Below are 25,199 nucleotides of genomic sequence, written 5' to 3'. Positions count from 1 at the left end.
AGCAATGAGCTGTAATGATTTATCTTCATATTGCAGAAGATTTCAGCCAGCGTGTGTGGGCACATATCAGGGTTTGTATGTGCGAGTGTTGGTATGTGTGCGTGTCGAGTGGGCTTCCCAGAGATCACTCCGGCTCACCTGGTCCAAGCAGTTGACGTCCTTGGACAGCCGGCGCAGTTTGGACTCCAGGTTGACGATCTTGGCCTCCTTGCGCACGATCTCGATGTGCAGCTCGTCGCTGCGCTCCTCCAGCTCGCGGATCTGCTTGCGGTACTTGTCCTTGTCGATCAGGCACTGGGAGAACTGGTTCTGGGCATCGTCTCGAGAGCGGAAAGCCTGCAGCCCCCGAAGGACAGCAAAACAATCACCCAAAACATTAGAATAAAAATATATATATCAATCAAAACACTGACTACAAAAACTAATAAAAAATGAATCAGAAGACTATGTTCAATATGAATCTATATTGAAAGCGCACTTTTGGTTTGTATTGGGTCGCTGATGCTGCAGTTTCGTGTTGCAGCAGAGTTCAGCGATTCAGGATGTGCTGCTCAGGATGATGGAAACTCTGAAGAGCCAGAGCGCCGCAATGGAAAAAGCAGATGACATAGATCAAAGGAAGGTTACCTATCGCCGGCTTTGATGTGTTCCCCTAAGGTTCACTCTTTACTGCCACTGTTTACCAAGACACACTTGCAATGTTCGCTTGTGGTTTTCACAAATCCCACTTTCCTCATCGATCGCTTCCTCACACTCGTTTCTGTGCACACTTTTCCACAGAAAAAATTAGAAGAAGGAAGGATGTCCGTCTGTTGGCTAAATACACAGACAACACGGTCCTCCTCCCAACGATCGGTGCGGCCGCACCAGAGTGTCAGCTTTGATCGGTGACGCAGTGAGGGTGTGCAGTGCGTCGGGGTCTGGTGGTGTGTTACCTGGTCCCTCTCCCTCTCCACCTCCTCCAGCTGGATCATGATGGTGTTCATGCGGTTCTTGTACATCTCGCAGTCCTTCACCAGCGTGGAGCACTTCAGCTCCAGGTCCTCCTTCTCCTCCAGGTACTGCAGAGACATGGGGAGACACGGACACCCCAGCCCCCAGTCAGTGCTTGTGTAAGTGTGTTTGTGGGGTCTACCCAAGCCCCTCTCTTTGCCCCGCAGCCCCTCACCTTGTCGCGCAGCTCCTCGGCCTGCCGCACCTCCTCGTGTAGGTTGTACAGCCGGTTCACCAGGTCCTGCCGGTCCTCCAGCGCCTCCTGCCGGTCATGCTCCAAGATGTCCAGGATGGCCTTCTCTGAGTCTGGCAGCGGTTTCCCCGACTACTGACCCCAAAGGTAGAGAGAGCAGGAGAAAGAGAGGGAGAGAGAGAGAGGGAGGGAGGGAGAAGGCAGACAGACAGAGAGCTGAGTACAAAGCACACACCACTCTGCTCGGGAGGAAATTCTGGGGTGGATCAGCTACAAGATAGATGGATCGAATGCCAAACTTTTCCCAGCATTGTGTTGTGGAGATGCGCTGGAGGAGACATTAGTGCTGTCCGTGTCGTATCATAGAAATAAATAAACAGACAAGATCCGAGGACCCAGGGAGGTTTTACAGCACCAGCTCGGTGCCAAAAGGGTCTCTCTGAAGCACTTCCCCGTCTGCTGTGCCAACAGTGAAAGGTCATAGATAAAACACATTCTCTCTGGACCAGGGTCTTTATCAGGATGGGTTTTCATATCCACGCTTCTCAGAGCAGTTTAATTTCCCCTCACACTCGAGTGAAGTGCCGATTTCACATTCAGGTTATGTTCGTATTGTGATGCTGTGCCAGGCGAGACACGCAGGGAACAGGCTGCGCCCCTCACAAGTGGACCCTGAACCACTAAAACAGGAAGCAAACTGATCTGCACCCTGGTGTGCCAGCGAGTGAGTGAGAGCAAGAGAGTGCAAGGAAAGAGTATCGTTTACGGTAACGGACTGGATTCTGGCGAAGGACTGGCGACCTGGACTGGTTGCAGATTTTTTGTCTTGTCGTTTATGATTGCGTGTCAAGAGGGGATCTTCACCCAGCTCGTGCCCAGTGGTGCCACATAAGATGGCCTCAGCGTGTGAGTCTGGGGACGATGCTCTTCACAGCAGCTGGTGTCTGTCCTTGCTCTTCAGTCCTCACTCACTGCCTTCTCAGTTTGAGGTTTAAAATCTTAGCACCATTTCAATCTTTCCGTTTCTCACCCATCTGAGACCAGTGGCTACTCTCTGGGTAATCTCTAACCTCTCGAGGCCACGATCACACTCCTGCCCCCCACCCCCACAGCCGCCCCCGTCTCACTATGCGGATAAAATTACATTATTATTAATCAGACAGCAGCCGCACATCAAAGGATGGTAACTTTGCTGCAAACCTCAGGTTTCAAGAATCCTCCCCACGAGGACAGAGGCCGGTTCTCGGCAGTGAGCACAGCGCTAATGCGATTTCCTGTTGGACTGAAAACACACAGAAACTTGGCTGTCTGCTGAGCTTTTTCCTCGGCTCTGGAAGTGCGCCCAGAAAAAAAAAAACTAGCAAAAACAAACAAACAACAAAAAACAGCAGCCTGCACTCCACTTCGCATCAGGAGATATCCAATTCCTGTATTCAAGGCACACAATGCAGCCTCAGACATAATTTCTGGGAAGTCACAATGACCTTTCTGACGTCTGATCCCCGTGGGCCACCGGGCAGAGACGGGTGGGTCTTGGAAATTTAATCTTGATGACTGACGACGGTCTGTCCCTGTCAACGGCTCACCTGTATGATGGACTGCAGCTCCTGGATCTTCAGCTTTAGGTTGTCATTCTCGCGCTCCAGCTCCAGGATCTGCTCCCGGCGTGGACGGTTCTCGATGTCGTTCTTCAGCTTTAGGGACTGCTTCCTCTCCAGCTTGCACTCCTCTTCCACCTTGTTCAGCTTGTGCTTCAACTGGTCAATCTGCGAAGGGGAAGAAGAGTTGAGCCAATCACAATCGCAGGTACGACCGCTACGGTTCGAAATGTCAGTGGCGTGGGAACCGGTGTGGAAAAGTGTCGTGCGCTCAATCCTCAATGGCCTCCGACAGCACAGCTGGTAATTAGATGTTGTTATTTACTGTGCAAGAATGATTAAACACTTTATGTAGATAATGTACTGGTGCTGTGAAGGGAGAGAAGCTGACAAAAAAAAGAAAAGAAAGAAAATGATTAGTCACGCTCACAAAGCCTCGAGCGCAGCACCCTTCACTGAACAGCTAATTCAGAAACAAACTAAATTAATGTTGTTCACATACTCAACACATAAACATTTACTGTAACTTATTTATGCACAAGAAATGGCTCCTAAAGTTCCCAACAGCCCCTGAGTTCCTCTGTTCAGCACAGTGGGGCGTTACCCCTTGGCCCGGTGCTGCCCCCTGCCTCAAGAGGTCAAGAGAGTACGCGGGACATCAATCCTGACCTCGAGCTGCAGGTCCCGGCTCCTCATCACGGCCATGTTCTTCTCCTCGCTCAGCCCGGCGTAACGCATAGCCAGGTTGTAGTTGTCATCCTTGACCTTCATGAGCTCGTCGTTGCAGTTGTTCCGCTCCTCCTTCATCTTGTTGTATCGCTCCTGGAAGGTCAGCAGCTCCTGGTTGACCAGCCGCAGCTTCTTGTGCTCGTCTTCCAGCGTCTGGTTCTTGCTCAGTATCTCCACGCGCTGCACGTCCTTGGCCTTAGTCTGTTGCTGTAGCTTGATCACCTCGTTCATCAGGAACTGCGTCAGGCCCTCGTGGCCCTCCTCCACTGCAACAAGGGCCACACAGTCAACTGTGCTGCTCTACGATATCTTAACTATTATGATGATATGATTATTATGATTACTCCTCCAGTTTTAAAGCTGCTTACCAACGATGGTGGAGAACCTGCGCGTGGGCTCCTTCCCAGTCACCAGCTTGTAGAGATCAGGGTAGTAGAACTCCAGGCTCTCCAGGAAGACCACGTACCCGCGCTGGCCCTTAGTGTGCAGGATGTCCAGCAGCCGCCCTTGGGGAGAACAGAGCTGTCAGTGCCAGGGGACCCTGTTTCATTTCAACAGTTGTTGGCTGCTTTACCTTGAGCTTGACTTTGAGTTCACAGAAGACCCTGCAGGTCAAACACCAGATCTAGGGTTTGAATTTCACTCCCACACAGACTCTAAATCTCTGGCAATCCCCTCAAGCACAAGACTGACGCAGAACGTTCTGGATTTTCATTCAGATTTGGTGTATAATAATGAAAATGAAAATAAAAGACCAGGTGTGCAATTCCACAATACCCTTGCAGTGTTACATTGTTTAAATGTATTCGCAGGGGTCTGCTAATCCTTTATACTCCCGTCTGCGTAAATACAGGCTACACAACAGCCAGAGAAGAGTAGATTCGACATTTTATTTCATGTGCCAGCGCAACACCCTGCAGGCTACAAGAAAAAAAAGAAAAAGTGTATTTAATGCACATCTAAAAAGTTTCAGTTTTATTCTTTGTTATCAAAAAGTTTGACATGTATTTATGACTTCCAGTGCTTTTTTAACTTTAGTTGGAAGGAAATCTAAAATACGGCAGAACTTTAAATGAAACGTGTGAGGCAGCGAACACATTTGCATGCTTCTGGGGACGTGATATCGTCTTATCTGCACATCCAGAAAACAGAGTTACCGGAGGGCAGCCTGGGAGAAAGTTTGCTTCTTTGGGAATATCTAACCTTAGCCCACCAAAATAATTTAATGTGATGGTGGATAGAATCCAAACGAAGTTTTCTGACAGCTTTCAATTCAACACATCTGAACATGTGAGAGAGTAGGAGAATGTGCCCCAAAATCATGACTGAGACGCTGAAAACGCTGTCAGTCTGAAATGAAGTCCATTGAAAAACAAAATGACTGAAGCGTACCGAACGAAGAGAACTGATAAAAGAGTGGCAGGAACGAAATATGGTAGATTTCGAATTTGGGAAAAGGTTTCAGCCCCGGGACATTAGGGGTCTGTGCGGGGGCGAGTGTGACAGGGGAGAGAAAGGGGGCAGAGACAGAAATTGCCCACTGAAGACTCGGCAGCATCTGAATTAAAGGGGCAACCTGCACACACTTAGAGCGCTGGGAGGCTCATCTCATCAGCTCGGTCCAACAGCTGCCCAGTCCGGTGCTGAGCCCAGCCTGAGGCCTGAAAACCATGTCAGCAGAGTGGAGCTCTTTATAGAGGGGCCAAGGGTGATGTGTAAACACAGCATCTACAAATATCTCACTTCAGCTATTGATCCGTATCGCCCCGGCAGCACAGCTGAGATGTAATTACCTCTGTTCTGCGGGAACGAGGCCGTATCCCACCAGTGCACCTGTCTGCCCTGATTCTGTCTGCAGCCACAGTGGAGGAAATGCACGTTCAGCCGCCACCAGCGTGCCCCGAGTGAGGACACAGGGTGTGGGGAAGTGCTGTCCCAACGCAGAGAACATTTCTCCCAAAGTGCATGTAAAGGTTCTTGGTAGAAATTGCATCTTCCTTATGAAGGGTTGTGTGTATTTTGCCATCATGGGCTGAACTTGGAATAAATTACTCTCTCTGTCTGTCTATGGAGGCGGTACGTCTTTGGCACTGCCTGGCCTGACTGTGGCCAGTCAATGGACGAAACCTCGGCCCTCAGCCCCCTGAGGCTGGACTGCACCTGCAGTTGCAAGATCTGGGCCACCTTCAGGACGCTGACCCTCAACAGACCCTTTTCTGGTGAGCTGTAAGAGCAGATGAAAGGAAGAAGCCATACGAACAAGCCAGACGTATTCAATGGGCTCCATGGAAACCTGAATTTCTTAACCTGGTGCTTGCAGATGGTCAGCAAATTTGGGCTTCCATGGAGTACAAGAGGCAGCAACGACCAGGGCTCCTAGAAAGCATATTTGCCACACCTAGAATGACCGTCTAGTCCAGATCCTCACTTTAGCCTCACACCTACCTGCCCTGTTGACCTTGGACACCAGCATGTACGAGTTGAGCACTTCATCCTCGTCCTGCTCGTCAATGACCTTGCACTGCCGCAGGTACGGGGTCAGCTTGTTGGGGTTGATGTAGCGGCTGAGGATGTAGCGGTTGCTCTCCACGTTCTCCCACAGCGCCTCCTCCTCCTCCTTCACCATCTCCGAGGAGCAGCTCTCCATCGCCTGCTGTGCCACCTACTGGAGGGACACAGAGAAGGACCTTATACACGGGGCCACGGCTATACAGCAGCAAAGTGTATATTGATATTAACGGTCTGTTAGTCACCCGCTTCACGGAAAACACAGGAATAAGATCCTGGAACACCAACTCTCCCAAAGTGCCGTTATTTTTCTTGATTTTCAATTCAGTTATAGCAGAGATGCTTCTATTCAAATGTTCTCTGGCTCCTCTGCCTCTCTTCCACGTTCCTCCGAGAACGCCCTGTCACAAAGCGTTATGAGAAAACGTGTGAGAAAACGACTCTTCTTTCAAATGCAGAAGAGATGGAGCCTCAATATCTCTCACAGTAACACAACACTTAGCTATGAAGTCTCTCTAAATTTTCCTCACTGAACCAATAAAGATATTTCTCTCTCGGATGAACAGCCACGGATTTCCTACGATGAATCAATGCTTTGCGGCTCCATCCAGTTTCTCTACCGAAGACACAGATGCCACGTACAACTGCTACAGCCTTTTCACATATATGATTATGCTAATGATGGTCCCACCTGGACACAAACAACTCACCAACGGCTTACCGCTCCAATCAAATTATATTCCAGCAAATTGTGTGCATCTTCGCATTGACCCTCATCTCGATCCCTCTTCTTCTGATGTCGTGAGTGCAGGCGACAGGTATTTTGTTTGTCAGTAACGGTGTGAAATCTGCATTCGCCAGCTCGTTTCGGCTATAAATCACAGACTAGGAGTCCAGAATGCATAATGCATATTCCCTGCATCAATTGTGTGTGCACTTGAAAATTGCAATAAACAATTTACTGTGACTTGAATTATAGACCTACATATATGCAGTGTTTGTCAATGTTATCAGTTTTTATTATCCAAGATATTCCTCGATAAATATATAATTCCAGTGCATTCCATTAAACACGGATCACGCCGATGATAGATGGGTCGAAACCCAAACTAAATACGATTTCAAGCGTTCAGAAAGTCAAACACGCAGGTAATAATTTCCTCGACTCAATGAATTGTGAAGATCACACTGTGCCCCCGGTGGACAGACAGCCGCGGTGCCCCCCACGCTGGGAGAATCGGGTGAAACGATGTGTTGTCCTTGTGCAAACATCCGTTTCTCCAGACAATATGAGGTTTCAGGGTCCTCTGGATGGTTAATTACACCGAGAAGCCCGTCAGACCCGAGTGGAGTCACGCCTGACGAGCCGCCGACAGCAGCACCTGCATGCTACAAATCAGTGGTGTGCGACAAGATGAATTTAATAATCGATTAGATCGCTTTTTCAATTTGCCAATGAATCGATTACTTCATTTTTTGGTCACTTAATAACAACTTTACTAGATGATATTCTGTAATAACTCTACAGTATTCATTTGGTTGTTCTCTATCCAAACAGCAATGAACTCATCACAAAAACATGACATCAGTTTACTTTATTTCTCTTTGTTCTCACTTGTTCAGGAATGTAATAATACTCCCAGTTCAAAGCTAGCAGTCCGATGCACTTCTTATTGTACGAGATGCCGGCTCTGACTCAATACAGGTAACACACTAAATATTAAAGCCTTAAAAAATTTAAACCTGACAAAAGACAATGCAGTTGTGTAAAATAATATAACAAATCATGTTGCAAACTTTCTACAGGAATGTATGTTAAAAAAATACAAGCAGACGTTGGCATATTGAGTTTTACAAAACAACATTAACCCATTCCAGACAGAAACAAAAACAAGTATTGTTGTGGAAAGTGTTTGTTGAAAACGACTCATATCAACAACGTGTAACTCAGGCAAACATGTTATGAAACAGACATATAGGTGGCTGAACAGGAAACTCTCTTGAATATAGAAAGAGTTGTCGATGGTGCTCTTATATAGGCCGGGGTCTGAGAGCCACTGAGGCCCCCATTGGGATGCAGAAGCAAGACAACCGAGGGGCCTTTTGCTGTTTCATGAGTGTATCTTTCACTACAATGATACAAAATAAACCATGAACTGTCAAATATCATCACCTACAACTACCAACAGCACCAGCATCAAACACATCCACTTCACGAGACTGTAACTCCAGGAGCCGGTTTAAAATGGATTACAATTACAGAGGAAATGACAAAGTGCAAAAAGAGGATAGTGGGCATCGGACAGTAATGGTAGTACATTAATAGCAGTGTAGTTTTTATACACCGAGCAAACCACACATCGACACGAACCTAAATATAAAGAAAGAGGCATTCAGCACTCAACACAACTAAACCATTTAGGTTTCAATGAATATGTACATTTGACAGGTATAATTAATCAATTTTCACATGAATAAAGTAAATTACATAAACTGGGGTTGAGCCAATGTTCTGTTAGATCTAAATTACAATTTAAGACCTGCATTTCACTGAAAACATTTAACAGTGAAATAATAACAAAATATAATATAAATATAAGAGTAACCATGGCTATATACACAAGTGTAACCGATCAGCAGTGTGATCGAGAACTGCCTCGCTCTCCGTACTCTAGCCAGTGGGCACTCCGCTCCAAATTGCTTTATCGGGACTATTGATTTTGTTTTATGCAGTCACCAATTTTAATGTGTTTTTTAAGTGAACTTCCAGTAGCGGCGTAATTTATTTTTAACAGCTGAATCGATTGATTTTATTTGTGAAGATTCACAAGCATCACTGACTGACACCATTTACTTTAACTTTTACACCAGGAGAGATCTATATCTAGGGCCCCGAATGGTCCATATTACTACAGTCTGTGACAGATCAGCGCTCAGGACACAAAGTACTTCCAACACTCTGGCTCGTTTATTTGACTCGTCTACAAGATGCCTTCATGTGCACCTCCACATCAGTGGGACGGACCCCTTTTATATTGGCTTTCATCGGATCTGCGCGTATTAAACAGCCCGTGGGATTGCCTAGAGGTCGGGATTCAGGTCTGAAAAACAGCAGGCTGATCGAAACAAATCCACACAGCATTCGAGTGCCGTCCTGAACATGCTGGCACCCTGACTCTCTCCTCCTGGGTCTGGCTCCAGTCTGCCATTCCCACTACGCTGCCACAGCAACACATAAACACTTATTTCTCATAAATGCTGCTCGGGGCTGACTGTGTACAGATAAGGGCGTCTGCCAAGAAATAAAAATAATAATAATAATAATAATAATAATAATAATGAATACAAGAACTCGAATACCCAAACCCAAATCACTGAATATTAAAATGATAATTTCGATTCGATTGATTATCCTAGCTGAGCTCCGAGACCAAACCTTTCCTTTACCGTGAATCGAATAACATTTTGTGACTGGATGCAGCCCCAGCTCTTTGACCAGGATGCCAAACAGAATGTTGGAGCCTCTGTTAACGAGCATTTCAATGTGATTAAGTGAAAAAAATGACAGGGAAAAACAAATATAGGGGAAAACCACTGCAGATCGAGAAAACATGGCGGACATAATTTGTCACGTTTCCTTTTTTTTTATTAAAGCAGCTGGAAGGGGGGGGATATTGTAACAGAAGAAACAAATAACGCTCAGCAGCACAGTCACAGGGCTGATGAGGCACAGAGTATACCTCGACAAAACACAGATCTTTTCTTTTTTTCTCAAATCTGGGTGAAATTAAAAACATGAGCAGGAAGCCAGATCAGGCCCTCCTCCACATGACGTTCAAAGGTAAACCGCAGGCAACTGCACCAGCACAACACAGTACAGTAAATCCCTTTAAAACTAAAATGGTGACGGGAACCTTCCCTACCTTCCCTTATGTTCTTACACAGCTGTTTAAATCTCTCAGGCAGTGGAGTTCGCTGGGAAACATGAATCCAGGGGCGTTTTTATCTATTCCTGTCATTTTGTTTGAATGTGCCGATCACTTAGAGAACATCCTGAAATACACACAATCTAAGAGCGCGAGAAATAAAAACAGGCAGAAACAACTGTATAAATAAACACTGGGTGCTGTCTCTGGCAAGTGGGTAATCCAAGCAGACAAGGGCACCTGCTGCTGAGTGTAATTACACCAAACATGAAGGCGTGTGGAGAACAACGCTGCTCTCGAGATTTATAACATCACTCCAGGTAGACAACCTCCTTCACAAAATCACCAAAACTGTTTCATCTCAGTGACAGCATGGGGCCCTGATGATCAAACACTTCAGATCACATGTACTGGAGATATTACCTGAAGTTTTTTTATTTGAAATTTACACCAAAATAATTGTGATTCTCAAATGAATGTAATTTGTATACAACTAATGAGTTGTGAGTCTCCTATAGGTGCTCTCGCTCTCTCTCTCTCTCGCCTCATCTCTCATCAACCCTCCATCAATTAATAATCAAATATGCTGTAGCATATATGAGATGTATGCAATTCAATGTGATAAAAGTTGAAAGTATTCACAAATCCAGCTACATTTTATAGTATTTTATCTTTGTTTTGTGGTACACAGTGAATCACAGCAGAGAACAATAAGTCCATAAAAGGCATCCATTACTAGAAAACACTGAAACACTGTTTTATGTACCTTTATTTAGAAAACCTGGTGACATGCATAGAGCTTACAAACCATGGCCTGTCCCATCCTCTCTGGGGTGCAGTGTTTACATCCTGCCATCTCACATCACTGTGCTGTCAATACACACGACAGCAGGCTTTTCCAGTGCCCAACATGCAAGAGGTACTTGTTTTAAAAATGTACAAAAACTAATCACTCCAAACCACAATCATTCTTACAGATTCACTAAGTTGCACACACCCCTTCTTTATGACAATGAACCGCTCCAAACTGAGACTGTTCTGCTCTCGCCCAACTAACCGGGGGAAAGTAATACATGTGTATACTGTATATCCGAGCAAAATAAATAACGGCTGGAAAAAAAACCTCTGCTTTGCATAGTATAACCTCCTCCACACAGACGCACAAAGCCAGTCTGTGGCTGCTCACCTTTGCAAGCACAGTCCTGCCATTGTTGAAACTCTACTCCCGGACGCTTTGCAAATAAAAGCAGATCAGATAGCGCACGGCTCCAGCAGTGGCCTTTGCATGAGACTTTTATCTCCCTGCCCACTGGCCCTCCAAATCAGATACAGGCTGAAGCCGAACAGCAATGATTTCTTTAGAGAAACTGGCTGATCTGGTTCCTGGGAGCTCTGGACCCTTTGAGGCTAAGGGCACTGATTCCCCCCCCCCCCACTTTACCTTTTGCCAAGATATGCGGCGCTTTTTGTTTGTTTTGTTTTGTGAAGCCATTGCATCGGAGATGACCACTTTGACTCAGCAGTAGGCCAATACCGGAGACTGTGGAGAGCCCCCAGGCGTGATCTGACCAGCCTCACACTGCCGCCCTGCTGGACACCAGGGGGTTTGTGCTACACTCGACACTTAGCGCTTTTCCACCGACACGGTGCCGGTGCTGGAGCCGGAGCGGTGCTCGGCCTGGGAATAATCAGCACCAAGGCGACTGCGTCTTTAAACCATATTTAACCATCAAAATCAAACTCATTCAGCGTCTACACACAGCACAGACACACTGTAAAAAACAAAACAGAAAACACAAAATCACATGTAGACAAGCAGAAACAAACAAACAGAAACAATAATACAACTATACGAATATGCAAAGATAACAGCCTTATTTTTATATATTTTTATTGATGCATTAAGGGATTTACACCGATTAGCTATTTCAGACACTTTTACTGTATTGAATAAAATACAAGACAGAGTTAACATGCATTCGTCACCGCGCACATCGTTCATTATGAATATACTTTGTATGAGTGGATACATTTTCATTCATTTTGTGTAGTATTTTTACTTTTATTCATGTTTAAACACAATGACTATAGGCTAGCCTATTGATTATGGATGCGGATGTTTTGGGGGTGTTTGCGGCTCAGTCGTGGACAGATCAATAACAATGAAGTCTGGGATGATGGTCCCAAATCAGTGTTACATTGTCCCTGTTGCCAGACACGCAGCAATGCTCTTATGTTATGAAAGTCGCCCTGGAGCGTCTGCTAACAAATACATAATAATACAATAATAATAATAATAATAATAATAATAATAATAATAATAATAATAATAATAACAATAATAATAATAATAATAATAATAATAATAATCCATTGTCAGCACTGCTGGCGTGTGAGCACAAAGCGCATCACTAACAGATCTTACTGTGTATTTGATCTTCTCTTACTGTACAATATGTATGTTTTGTGTAATTCGGCCTGTGCTAAGAAAATTAATTTATTCATAAAGTATTAATCATGCGCAAACCAACCCGGGACACATGGCTCGTCACACCGGACCAGTTAATGACCAGTTCATTAACGAACAACATTTCTGTCCAATCTATATCGTCGCATTAACTCTCATCATCATAATATCGCTGTAACACGTATTTCCTGACACGGAAGCTGCGCTAGGGCTGGGCAACATGGCCAAAATACAATATCGCGGTATTTTCACATTTTTGACGGTATGACGGTATTTTAATGGCCATTTTATACTGTTCATAAAGCAAAAATAATAGGACACAACTGACATTGAATTACGTTTCCTGTTCTGTGTCAGTTGTTGTGAAACCAAATCATGTCCACACTATACACGACGCACCTTTCTTCTGGACAGATTCACTGGGTCACTTTGCTGTGAAGTTTCACCCACACTACTCTCCTCCATCTCGTCTTCATTCATTGTGCATTGATGACGTTTGTTTGTTCATGTCAACACACAATACATATGGAGTTTATTTTCGAGGCGCATTCATTCCAGGTCGCGTTCGAGAAGCGCAGATCTGCGCAGAGACTCAGACACGCGTGTTCCTGCAGTGTTTCTGCGTGACGCCACTAAGATTCCAGCCACAGAAATCTGCGCAGAATCGCGCAGCCCAGCTCAGCTCTGAGAAGCTGCTGCGGGAGGCGAGCTGTGGCTGAGAGACAAAGGATTATGCAGAAATCAAGGACATGTTAAGCGAATGAAATCTACTACAGCCCCCTTGTTATTGGATGCGAATGTCAACTTTCATTAAACAATGAAGCTGTGAACAGCCCTGTCAAAATCATAGATATAGAATTCTAGATCCACACTTGTCAATGCTTTATTAAATAAGTACATCTATTATTTTTAAAAATTGAATGTAAATCTATGATGCACAATAATTAAGTTGCCGGCGCAGCGAGTTGTGGGATACGCGAACATGATCCAGTTTACCGGTAGCTGAATGCTATGACTCATTGACACAGTAAATAATTCAAAACTTAAAAAAAACGATATGAAGGTATAGTAAAAGTCCAAACTGGTCCGTAAATGAATACCGGTATATCGTTGTTTACGGTATACCGCTCAGCCCTAATTGCTGCCATTTGCCAACTCCTAACTAGTGAGCGGACCTGGCGAGACCATAATGTCACTGTAGTGTCTCTCTCCTCTACAGACCGCTGTTCGCTGCTGATTTTTAATCAAAACTCGCGTCTCTGCTAGCAGTTTAAACATGGCAGCTGAACTCCAGCAAATAACTTTCTGTGGAGACGTCTTTACCCCGCCCCCGGCCCCTGACGTGACTTTTTTTCCAGACCAGCAAGTTTTTGGTGCCAGAAAAAGCGTCTCCGTGCCAGAAAGCAAGGAATGGTTCCAAATTAGGCACCGGCTCCTTGTTGGTGGAAAAGCGCTAACTGTGACAAGACATTAGTCAACACCATGACACTTTTGTATTTCTGCATTTTTAATGACATCAAATACCATTTCAAAATTACAAATTGTATCCTGTTTGACACTCACTAATTAACTGAACTTGTATTTGCAAATACTTCAGTAGTGTATTTTCACTAGTATTTGATATTCTCAATTTTCAGTCATTTGTATTTCAATCAATGTGTTGTATTTGAAAATATAACCTTATTTGTGCATCACAACAACATGAACATGGCACAACACTAACACGGCATAAGAAGATTAAATAAACAATGTGAGATTCCTAACATAGACCTAACAAGGACAACGGGAGAAAAATATCCTGTCTGTCCCCGAAGTATAAATTGGTCACTTTCACTGACTCCTCGTCTCTGTTTTATTATCAAATTGGGGGAGGAGACGAGACAAAGAAAGAAAAATGGGCTTGTTAATCAAAATCGAGCGGCTGCGTGTCATGCTGGAAAAATATCTAAACAACACATAGTCAGTGCTCATCATACTGTTAACAGTTTAACTACAACACAAATGTGGCCAAAACACAACAGAGAAGGTAGGGACTCTGCAACTCAACATTTACTTTCAATTTACTTGATGTGTTGGTGATTGTAGACCATGCTTATTATTGTGCTGAGTTTGTTGTGATGTATAAATGGGATTCATACATTGAAATTCAAATAATTGAAAACACAGAATATAAAATACATATTTGAGGTATTTGAAAAATACAGGACAATACTTTTAAAAAGCATCTTCAAATACATTCAACTTGTAATTGTGAAACAGGATACAATTTATAACTGTAGTATTTTCAGTCATTGGAAAGACAGAAGACCGTTTGACCCAGGTCTGACTACCCACGGCACTGGCTGCACTGAGAGCTGAAGTGTTAAACGTTTTCTGAGGCGAGTGAAGTCACATTGGGGGGAGTGTGTTTCTGCACCAGAGCTGCAGAAGTAATCTGGCGATCAAAGCCTGAAACAATTAAAACAGGATATTCCAAACTCATGTCAAAACCCATCTGCTGGCGGCTCCGCTCCCGTCTGATCTGCTCAGCTCTGCCGGGGATTCATGGGCTCAAACCTTTGGGGTTTTAAAGGAAATTTACTTCTTTTTAAATCAATACATTTCCATTAGTGTTCTGTGCAGTGTGATCTGCCCAATTAATGTGGCTATGGCTGTATATCACACTTGTGTAAAAGAAATAGACCTTAACATTATTTTCACTGAGCACATACTGGCATGAGAAGCATGAGAATGATAAAGAGGGATAGAATTAAATTAATTATCCAGAGAACAACGCAATGCAAATATAAGAAAAGCAACTCCTATCATTGGATGCAACCACACGCCTCGTTCTCATGGTGTTCTTCGAGGTCAACAGTTAGGCTAAATCAGGCACTAACAACAGACACTTTCATTCAGATCAATACGCACAAAAAAGCCGTGCTGATTCAGTTCTGGATAAAGACCTCTTATAGAAGGTTACATTTTATGTTAATGTGCATGTTGGCTAAATACTATTAATGAATTATCCTTTAGTTTGTAATATAAGAAACAGAGAGAAAGAGAGAGAGAAAGCGATAGCGAGAGAGAGGGAAAATAAAGAGTCATATTCTCCTGGATAGTTTTAAAACAGTTTCAGTGAGTGGAGGAGGAAAGAAAAAACAGGGGGGGTGGATTTCTCCTTGAATGAAAGCAACACCTCCTCATCTGATAGTGAAATGTCTGTGGCTTCACACCATGATAGCCCCCCCACGGGCTGACCCTCCCCACCGGCCTGCCCCGGTGCTGACAAGCCTGCAACGCTCTCACTCAGCCAGCCGTGCAGCACAGCACCTTCTCTGCTCTTATTTTGGAATAAATGACTAATGAAGCTTCCTCTACTTCCTCATTTCGTTTGCAGATGTCTCTGTATTTCGTTCCCCTCCAAACCGCGTACCGTAACTGGCCAGGGGAGAGGGCACCCCGAGTCACCGAGCCGCCAGAGAAAAGCGTGCCGTGAGACTCGGGTTCGGCAGAGAAGAGTGAAGCACAGACATTAGCGAACTCCCTTGTTAAAAGCACACATGAACAGGTCTGACTCGGGAAGAACACGGGTACCTGTGACCTGAACACACACGTCAGCGCTGTAGAGTATTCCCTGTATGCATATTACAGCAGGATGTGTGAGCAATATCATGTTCAGTGTGGTGCCCAGCAAGGGTTCATTAAGACAGAACAAAAGCAGGACAGCTCAAACCGAGAGCTGAGGTCAGATGACGATGGTCAGAGACACGCAGGCCTCACTGAATTCAAACCATAAATCTGAGCGCAGACTTTTGTAAGTCAGGAGACGTGATCTGTGCAATTTGCTGATTGGCAATCAGTGTAGAACACAAGTTTATGCTGGAATATCAGCCAATCAGACACCTCCAGGGAGACCAGACACCAGCCTATTGACCAATTAACATCAGTAATTAAAAGAGAGGTGAAACTGCCTGAAATCAAATGCAAAACAATTATAAAAATGTGACAAATCCAAAAATGTTGACCATTTAAAAGGTAACGATATTCGATTTCACAGCACTTTTTTTTATGACTTTGATGCACATGAATCTAGCCTCTACTAACAATGGCACTGTGTGGGAAGATGGGTGAGACAGGGCAGCCATCTGGGGAGCAATGCTGGACTCCTGCGCTGGTGGGGGGCACAGACGGATTGGGGACTGCTGCGTGTCTCACCCCTCCCCCCCGCTCCAGCAGCCCCACGGCGCAGCACAGCGAGTCTGGCGGAAGCTGCCACCACATGCTCTGAGCCTGATCTGAGAATAGAACGACCACAAACCAGCCGCCCGACGCCAGCCAATCAAGGCAGAGCACCACACACTATTTGTGACTGGTAAGGAACAGCCCAGAGAGGCCCTGTGAAAATACAATATCCGTCTGATCGCATGCAGGCCCCTTCCCTCTGCAGGAGATGAGCTACGCAGCCGAGACGGGAACACCCGACACAGTGTGATAAACAGCATGCCATGTCTGTGTTCTTGCAAAATCAGTAAATAAAGCGAGGAAGCATCTGAAGACAAGAGGCTGTTGAATATGGAAGTCTGCAGGAGTTTCAGATTTAGACTATAATCTTCAGTTATTGCACAGGCTTTAATTGTCACACTGAACAATGCATCTGAGAGGAAAATATCCAGTTGCCACGAGTTCAAAACATAACTGCATCAGCACGGAAAAGCTCAATGAACTCCAGCTGCACCATCTTCACAACTCGTCAGTAAAAGCTTATTCATTTGAACTTTCTCCACTGGATATACTTAACCCCCCCATAAACGATACCTAATGCAGCTCCCCTGTAAGTGTGCTCTGTCCCTGAGGTGTCATGGGCACTGCTGCATGGGCTATGGGAGTCTGGAGGTGGGTATATTTTGGAAGTGGGTCACCACACCTATATCTACCATTCTTGACAGAGAGATCCCATGCAGTCCCAGAGTTGTGTTATTAAGTGATGATACATCTCTCAACATGTCTTTACAGAACAAGCAGATATGGCTGGCCGGTGAAAATGTAAAAGGGGTAGATTTTGTTCTTGTTTAATCGTGGTGATATTGTATTTTTTGGTGTTATTGCCTTCCCCAACAACAATAGTGCTGTGCAGTGCAGAGAAAGTGCGAGAGTTTGACTGGTCACAACGATTTACACTGATAAAGGTTTTGTAAAATGACACTTTTATAGTTGCAGGTTTTGTTATTCAGACCTGCACTGAACAGCTCTATGATTCGTGGACACAGACAGATTTCAAGAGGATCACAAGTGGATATCAGCAACTTCTACACGACAGTCTTATCAGCTGAAGGACAGCGAGACATTTACATCCTTCGAAGCAGAAGTGAAAATAAGCTTTTCTTGAGGCTGCACACCAGGAACCGACTTTAAGTGTCTGGTGTTGAAATGGCAGAAGCTCCGAGCCACTGACCACAAATTAGAAACACAGAACAGTGACTGCACTAGGTAGACGTGGTGGGGGCGTGTTGCATGTCGGACAAAGACCCGCACATCGTGCGCTGGATGTTTTGATTTGATCAAGGCTCTCGTCTTCATATTGAACGGATAAGACCCAAATGCATGTCTACAGTGCGGTCACATGTCTGTCCATCATCCAGCGTCCAGCCAAGGGAGGTGTCCACTGCCGGTCACACAACTCTCACAGTCACAGGTACTCCACAGAGTTCAGGCTACCCTCAGTGTAAACTACAAGTAAAGTACAGCCAATTAAACTGTATCACTTGCATAATTTCACAGATAAATATGCAAATATCGAACACATTTAGGATCAAAATTACACAGGGCACCGGACTTTCATTTGGTTGCACTTGTACTGCAGTTGGGTGGGTTTAAACTCTGGAAGAAAGGAGTCCAGAGGTGAAAGAGAAGAAGGGTGAGGTGGTGGAAGGGAGGGGGGTTCTTAAACAGGAAAAGGAGGTTCTCACAGTTTGTGTTTGTGTTGCTGAAAGATAAGTTTTTTCCAGCAGGCCCATGGTCTGGTGTGAAAACAGTATCACAGACAGACCTCCAGCAGACAGCGGGGGTGTCTCACCACACTGACGTGGCCAGAGCGCTCCTTCTGCACGACCGCTTGCTTCTCTCTCTTCTGCATTTCCCGAACACTAGATTCACTTCATGTTTATCTCCCTCCATAACCGCAAAATTGACTTTCAGAGAATAAAAAACAACAATCAAGGCAGCAATCGCAGCGAGAAGGGGAACAGAATCCAGATGATACTACAGCGCTCTCTGAACAGCCTGCGGGAACTTTACAGCCCGGCTTCAAGTGTTTTATTGGTCAGTCACACAACTGCAAAACTATATCGAATTAACAATTAAAGTAAAAGTATCTCCACAAGTGAGTGTCTTCTTCAAACGCACAGATCCACAGCTCCGGCTGTCATTAAAAACCCACCGTGGGGGTGTAGTGGTTCACCAACACAGTGTCCTTTGTGTGCGACACACAGCCTCCTGTTCGAGAGCAGGAGGAGAGCTGCCACTGGCCACGCGTCCTTACATCGCTGGAGGAGGGAGAACTCGAGCCACACAGTGAATGAAATGGCACCCAACTGTTCATTAGGCCAGGAATTTGCCAGTATGTCCCATATAATAATGAAGGTCTGATCAGCAGCTGCTTATAGTAAAACAAATTTGGGGGCTCACGTGTTTCGGTTCAATTTATGCTCGTAAACAATCAAATAAAATGCAGCAGCAGAAATTACTTCGATTACAGCATTTTTGCGACTGTTAAAAGCCCTGTAACTTACAACTCAAAATGAAAACGAAGAAACAGCTGTTATTTGAACATAAACTGCACTGTTCAGAGAAACCCATCACAGTCACTCTCACACCTTGAAAGCTAGATTTGTATTTTAGTCTTCTTTTTCAGTCAGTCATTTTAGACACCATGCTACATACAGCTGTGCATGCTGTGAAAAACAAACAAACACAAAAACAAACAGATGGGCGACTCATTTAGTAAGTTTATAGGGTTTTTTCGTGATTCTGGGGGTTGAACAGCTTGCACCCACACTTGTGTACACGGAAAGCCAGATATGAAGACAGAGATACTGACAGGACCAATCATTCCATAAGCACTGGTGGAAAATGTCAGCTCTCTGGCCAGCAGATATAATCCACAGCTCGACACACTGCGTAGATAACTTTACACAATGAAGCGCAGTCCACTTCACAGATCACGAGTCCCTGTGTTTAGAGCACACCCATACACATGCAATTAACTGATAAATGAACAGCACAAGATTAACACATCAATACCTCATGAACTTCATTTGAGTTCTGATGTTGAGCACATGATGCATAACGTGGTTATACATGTGACTGACAGCAGAGCTCAGACAAAGTGCGTGAGATATGTGTTAATCCTGTGGAATTCATATATTCATTCACAAGTAGCCACACCACCTTATGTTAAAGTGTGGCTGATAAATTTTGCTAAAATACGTCATTTCAGCACTATGTAGTGACCAAAGCACCATGGTTGAATGGACAATGCCGGCCACATAAAATAATCCTCCTACTACGAAGGCTGCTGCTGCAACCAATGTCGTTTCCACAGTAATCAATCTTGCATCAGTGGGGCCAACAAGGGCCTCCAAGCAAGAGCATCCCTTGAGTTTCCAGCCATGTAACTTTGTGTCAGTGAACTCCAATGCACAACCAAACTGGCATCTCTCTCTCTTTAAAAGATGCTGCAGATGATGTGGTTTACAGTGTGTTTTCAGTGCTCTAGCAAATTTAACATCGGCCTATTCGGAAAAAAAAAAGTAAACAGTCAATTAGAATGAAGCAATTTCGGTCTGTAGGCATGAAGTGTGAAAAACAACCAGGCGTACCAAACCCCTTGCCTGTCTCAGAGGCGGTGAGGCTGCAAAACTACAAACAATCACAGCCAAACGCACTGAAACATACGTGTGTCAGTTTCTGAATTCAGCTTCTCAGTTCATTTCACCTCAGCAGTCTTAACATCCAGCCAGGAGAAATACACCATGCAGGGCCCCGTGGTGAGGCCCCGTGGTGAAGGCCCGTGGGCGGCGCTGAGCTCCCGGACATCGTCCCCGGCATGCACAGAGACTCTCGCGTTTGTGGGTCTGCCTCAGAGGGTTTTCTGACTGCGTTTTCTCTCTCTCTTTTCTCCTTTTGTGTGATTACCTGGGAAAAACTGAGTGTGCGATGCGAGAGCAGTGGGAGTGAGAGAGTGCACTGTGTGTGTGCACGGACAGCTGCCGCTGCTAATTATAGCTGGAGCGCGAGGAGGAGTACCTTCACTTCCCCTCTGAGGCTGGAGACGTGGGCAGTTTCGGAGAGATACTCGAGTCGTTAAAAACCTGAAGCATAAACCCCGAGCCTTATTTACCAGCAGATGCTTACTAATCATTCTTTCAACAAATTGACAGTGCACTATGGTGCACCGCGGCACAAACACACGACACTGCTCTGTGCTGTACGACACGACAGAAAAGGCCACACATACAAACTCGCCAAAGGCCAGAGGTCTGAGCTTTTTGCTGAAAGAAAACAAACCATCTCAAACTAGCATTGGAGAACTGCTCAGAGCTTTTATTAACGATTCAATAAGAAAACCAAACAAACTAAATCAGTGGCTTCGATGTTTTTATTGCAACTTTGAAATGCAACTCTTTCTTGTGCTGCATGAGACACAAAAATGTCATTTTGAGCTGATAAGACACATGCAAATCACCTCTGAAGAAAAAGACATAGACACAATTTCTGCATTTTCTGAACGAGACTTTACGATCTTCCAACAGAACGGTGCAGTTCAGTTGACGCCACTGTGTAGCTGGAGTTTATTTTCCATGACATCCTCAGTGGCTTAACCTGAATATTATCCGTACAGGGCTTTCTGCCTGGTAATCTGTGAACCCCTACAGATTGTGTTTCTAATTTCCCCAGCACCTCTGTCATGCCTGTGGGTTGATACTGAATTGAAAAGCAAATGTTTTTGTCCCTTGCTGACCGAAACTTCATAAAGATTGATATTAATGATTTATTTTCCTCATCAACAGGAGAACAGAGACAAACACACAAGCGACTTTGACAATTTGTGTTATTGTAGCTACTGGAATCTGAAGTCACAAATATCTACTCCTGTCCATATTTGTGTAACCAACAAGTTTTACTTTGCGTTTTACAATTGGTCCTTTAAGTTCCATCATTTGTGAGAAAGCGACTCGACCCAATGAGAACATTTTATCCAGCAGTGTGAGGTTTGTCAATTATTCTGCAAACTAACCCAGTTCTATTAATACAGTTCTTAAGGTTTAACATCTACTTCCACATTTGATGTCTTAAAATAAATGTTGCTCAAAACCACAGAGGAAACGCTCTCACAAACAGAAAATACTGTAATTTAGTTCAATAATGTTATACATTTTAGTCTGTATAATTTTCAGTTGGAAATCACTATTTTAATAATATCAGCCCTAATGGAGTCTATTGGGTATTTGGTTTTTTGTAACAAAAATGTGCAGCAATTTATTTAATGTCTTCCATTTTAATTTTATTGTTTGATAATATCCTTTCGTATAGCTAGTGCATTATTATTATTATTATTATTATTATTATTATTATTGCAATATTGCCTGTTTGAAATCTCACACAATATGCTTATATAATTTTTCCAAAAAACATATGTTATGCATTTAGTATTTTTATGTAACTCCTATTTGTTGGCATTATATTTTGGGAATAAAAGGCAGTAAACCTAAACACAGTTTCCTCCATGAAAGCAGATGCTCCCCTAGGTGTTCTCTTTTGATGGGCCATCCAGCTCTCATTTCATTTAAAGAGCTAAACATTCCAGCTTACTGTGGAGTCCCATTTATAATGGTTTCAGAGTTCAGCACCTCAGGGCAGATATGGAGTAATGAGTGAGTTAGGGGTTGGGTTTCAATATGCAGCCTTCAGATGTGCTGGTTCTGCCCAATTCATACTGTGACCCCAGGTCCTGGGTGTTGGGTTACTACAGTACTACATCAATACCTCCCTCCATTTCCTGTCCATCACCGACGCCATGATGACTATTTACATTCCACTCTTATCACCCGCATGCCCACCTGTGTTACCCGTGTTGTGCTCCGTAACATAAAGGACTTTGCATACCACAGGCAAGATACAGTGCCCACTTTGTATAAACTAACATCTACAAAACCTTTTGTGGGACATGACACACGCAGTGCACATGCCTCACACGCTCCACCGTGCGATAGTTGGGCTCTTCACTGCGTCCAGGTATTCCGGTTATGCTGCACGACCGGAGTACAAACACCTGCTGAGCCCACTGTACATGGAAGAGACGATCCCAGGAATGAGCTCTGACAACCGTCCAGAGCACTGCAGCAAAAGTGTGAACTCTACACAACATCCTGATTCTGACCTGGGGCCTAAACGTGTTCGTTCCGTGTGCACAGAATTCTTTCGGTGCACATCATCTGCAGATCAACCTGCTGTCTCATCAGCCAGGGTTAAATTCAGTTCTGGTTAAATAACTCACCAGCACACAGGCTCAAGTGCCACAATGACTGAAGCCTCTGCCATTTACTAGCTTTTTAATGGACACATTTTTCATGGGCTGTCCGCTCCGATGCCTCAAGGGCCACAGTCCTACAGGGGCCACACCTGTAAGGACTATGTGATAGAGCGGTAGTCTTAACCAATGATTGTATAGTACTGTGTGGATGAGTGTCCTTTGCCCTCACTGAGGGCAGCGCCTAACAAACTCATGAAGCAGATTAGCAGCAGGTGAGCAGCCCTGCAGCACCGTGAATAACCAGGGCCTTCAGGTCTGACCTCTATTAATTAAGGGCTGAATCAGATCATAGTGAACCCAGCGACAGACTGAGAAAACCACGAGATGCCGAGATCCCAAAGCCCAGGTTTTAGAAATCCCTGCATTTTCCCTTCCCATCTGTGGTCCAGACAAGCAATCATACAGGCTCGACACAACATCTCATCCGTCAGACAACTGTCCCAATCCCTGGCCTATGCCTCTCTGTCTCTCTCTGGGTGTGGTCTAACAGTTCCAGTTCTTCAGACAGACTATTCACTCGTTTTCATTACATGCAGGAAAAGCAGGATACATAACTCAAATGAAAAGCCATCTCAGCATACAACGACCAATACATCTATTGTAGCTTTGTAATAATAATAAGAAGAACAACAACAATACATTGTTAAAATAGTTAAAATTGTTCAGTCTCCATTGTTTGCACCAAAGTTTACCTTTTTTCAAGACTTGCAAACTCTTGAAACACAAACGGTTTGTTTTACTGCACTTTCCCTATTTCTCCGCCATGCTCCAGTGTGCTAGGAAAACATGTTACATTGATAAAAGTTCAAGACAGAAAGTATACAATTGTTAATACGCAACAGTTGCAGCGCCAGTACAGTCTGAAGGCATCAACACCCAAAGGATCACAATTTCACCAAATGAGCAGGAAAAGCAACTTGTTCCCCTCAGACTGCCTGATCAGTGGCAGGAGAAGAGACCATGTCTTTCTAGATATTTGGTCCGAAAATGCTGGTCAGCAAAACATGTTTAAACCCAGAGTGATGATGAAACGTCACCGCAGCGGCTCGGTCCCGGGCAGAGCGCATCAGTGCAAACAGAGCAGAAACATCCAGAAAACCTGAGCCCGACCCCTACCTGTCTGCCCGGTGTCTGTGTCTTCCCTGCCGCCCGAGGAGCCCAGGTCAGCACCGGAGCCGGTCCATCCGCGGGAGGGCTGTGTCGGAGGCGGCGGTTCAGCTCCACAGAGCCTCGGCGCTTCGGTTCAGGACGCACTTCGCGCTCAGCACGGAAGGCAGGTTGCGGCTGCGACACTCCGAGTCAAACTGCGCTGCGCTGCGGCAGGTGGGCGTCGATATAGCGGCAGGACAGGAAAACGGGTCGCCTCCTCGTCGCGCAGATTTCCGCAGTTCTGCGCAGATCTGCACAGTCCCATCGATCCCATTGGTGCAGCAGCGCAGACCTGCGGAAATGTGCGCCCTGTGTCCACTTGCGCTGCGTGGAGGCGGGTGGGGGTCCGTGTATTAGTTAGGACAGAAAAACTTCGCAGGTGCCGGTTATACACCGATACAGCGACTTTTCCTACCCAGTTTAGAAATGCATGTTTATCACTAATGTCACTCACATGGGAGCGAAATAAATATCACAGACAGGGATGAATCAAGTCATCAGCCACACATTGCCCACTGTTGTGCCAGTTCAACTATCAGTGTGGGCAATAGTGACACTCAAACACTTTAGCCAGGCTGGGTGGACTGGGCTGTTTGTTTCCATCATACTGTCCACCTTTTACATCCCCTTTGTTCCTAATAAACATCTGCTGTCATGGTTTATCAACGTAGTCTGTCCGGAGATGCCACCCCCTCCGTCTCCAGGACATTCACTGGGCCACACGGGCTGTTCACTAGCTTTACACTTAACCAGGCCACACCTGTCTTATCTACCTACCTATCTGTCCATATGAGACTGTATAATCAGTATCACTTTTCTGAATAAAGAATTTAAATATTACATAGAGGTTGGGGTCATTCATTCTCATCCTCTTACTGAAGAGTTTAAGAAATACAAAAATCAATATAAAAGTTTTAATTGGAGACACAGATGAAGCGAGAAATGGTCTTATGGTTCCATTAAGTTTGTTTTGAGAGTATTGTTCCCAGTAATGTAGTCAAATGCTTCTCTAATATAAAGTGTGGTGATGTTGGCTGTGCTTGGCATGGGTCAGGCTTTCTGA

At 44.8% G+C, this 25,199-nt stretch overlaps 1 protein-coding gene across 1 annotated transcript in view; it reads right to left on the bottom strand.

Annotated features, from left to right (window-relative positions):
- card11 (caspase recruitment domain family, member 11) overlaps positions 1–24,302 on the bottom strand; it is a 36,021-nt gene extending 11,719 nt beyond the window's left edge. Inside the window, exons 1-8 of the mRNA XM_066689493.1 lie at positions 24,104–24,302; positions 5,959–6,178; positions 3,882–4,019; positions 3,454–3,779; positions 2,773–2,952; positions 1,169–1,318; positions 936–1,061; positions 139–336 (exon numbers count right to left, since the gene is read on the bottom strand). Coding sequence (XP_066545590.1) covers positions 139–336; positions 936–1,061; positions 1,169–1,318; positions 2,773–2,952; positions 3,454–3,779; positions 3,882–4,019; positions 5,959–6,160 — 1,320 coding nt within the window. The 5' untranslated portion in view covers positions 6,161–6,178; positions 24,104–24,302. The remainder of the gene's footprint in view (positions 1–138; positions 337–935; positions 1,062–1,168; positions 1,319–2,772; positions 2,953–3,453; positions 3,780–3,881; positions 4,020–5,958; positions 6,179–24,103) is intronic.
- Between the last annotated feature and the right edge of the window lie 897 nt (positions 24,303–25,199).

Source organism: Amia ocellicauda, chromosome 17 (genome assembly GCF_036373705.1).
Source record: "Amia ocellicauda isolate fAmiCal2 chromosome 17, fAmiCal2.hap1, whole genome shotgun sequence".
Taxonomy (NCBI): domain Eukaryota; kingdom Metazoa; phylum Chordata; class Actinopteri; order Amiiformes; family Amiidae; genus Amia; species Amia ocellicauda.
This window is presented reverse-complemented; position numbering and strand designations above follow the sequence as displayed.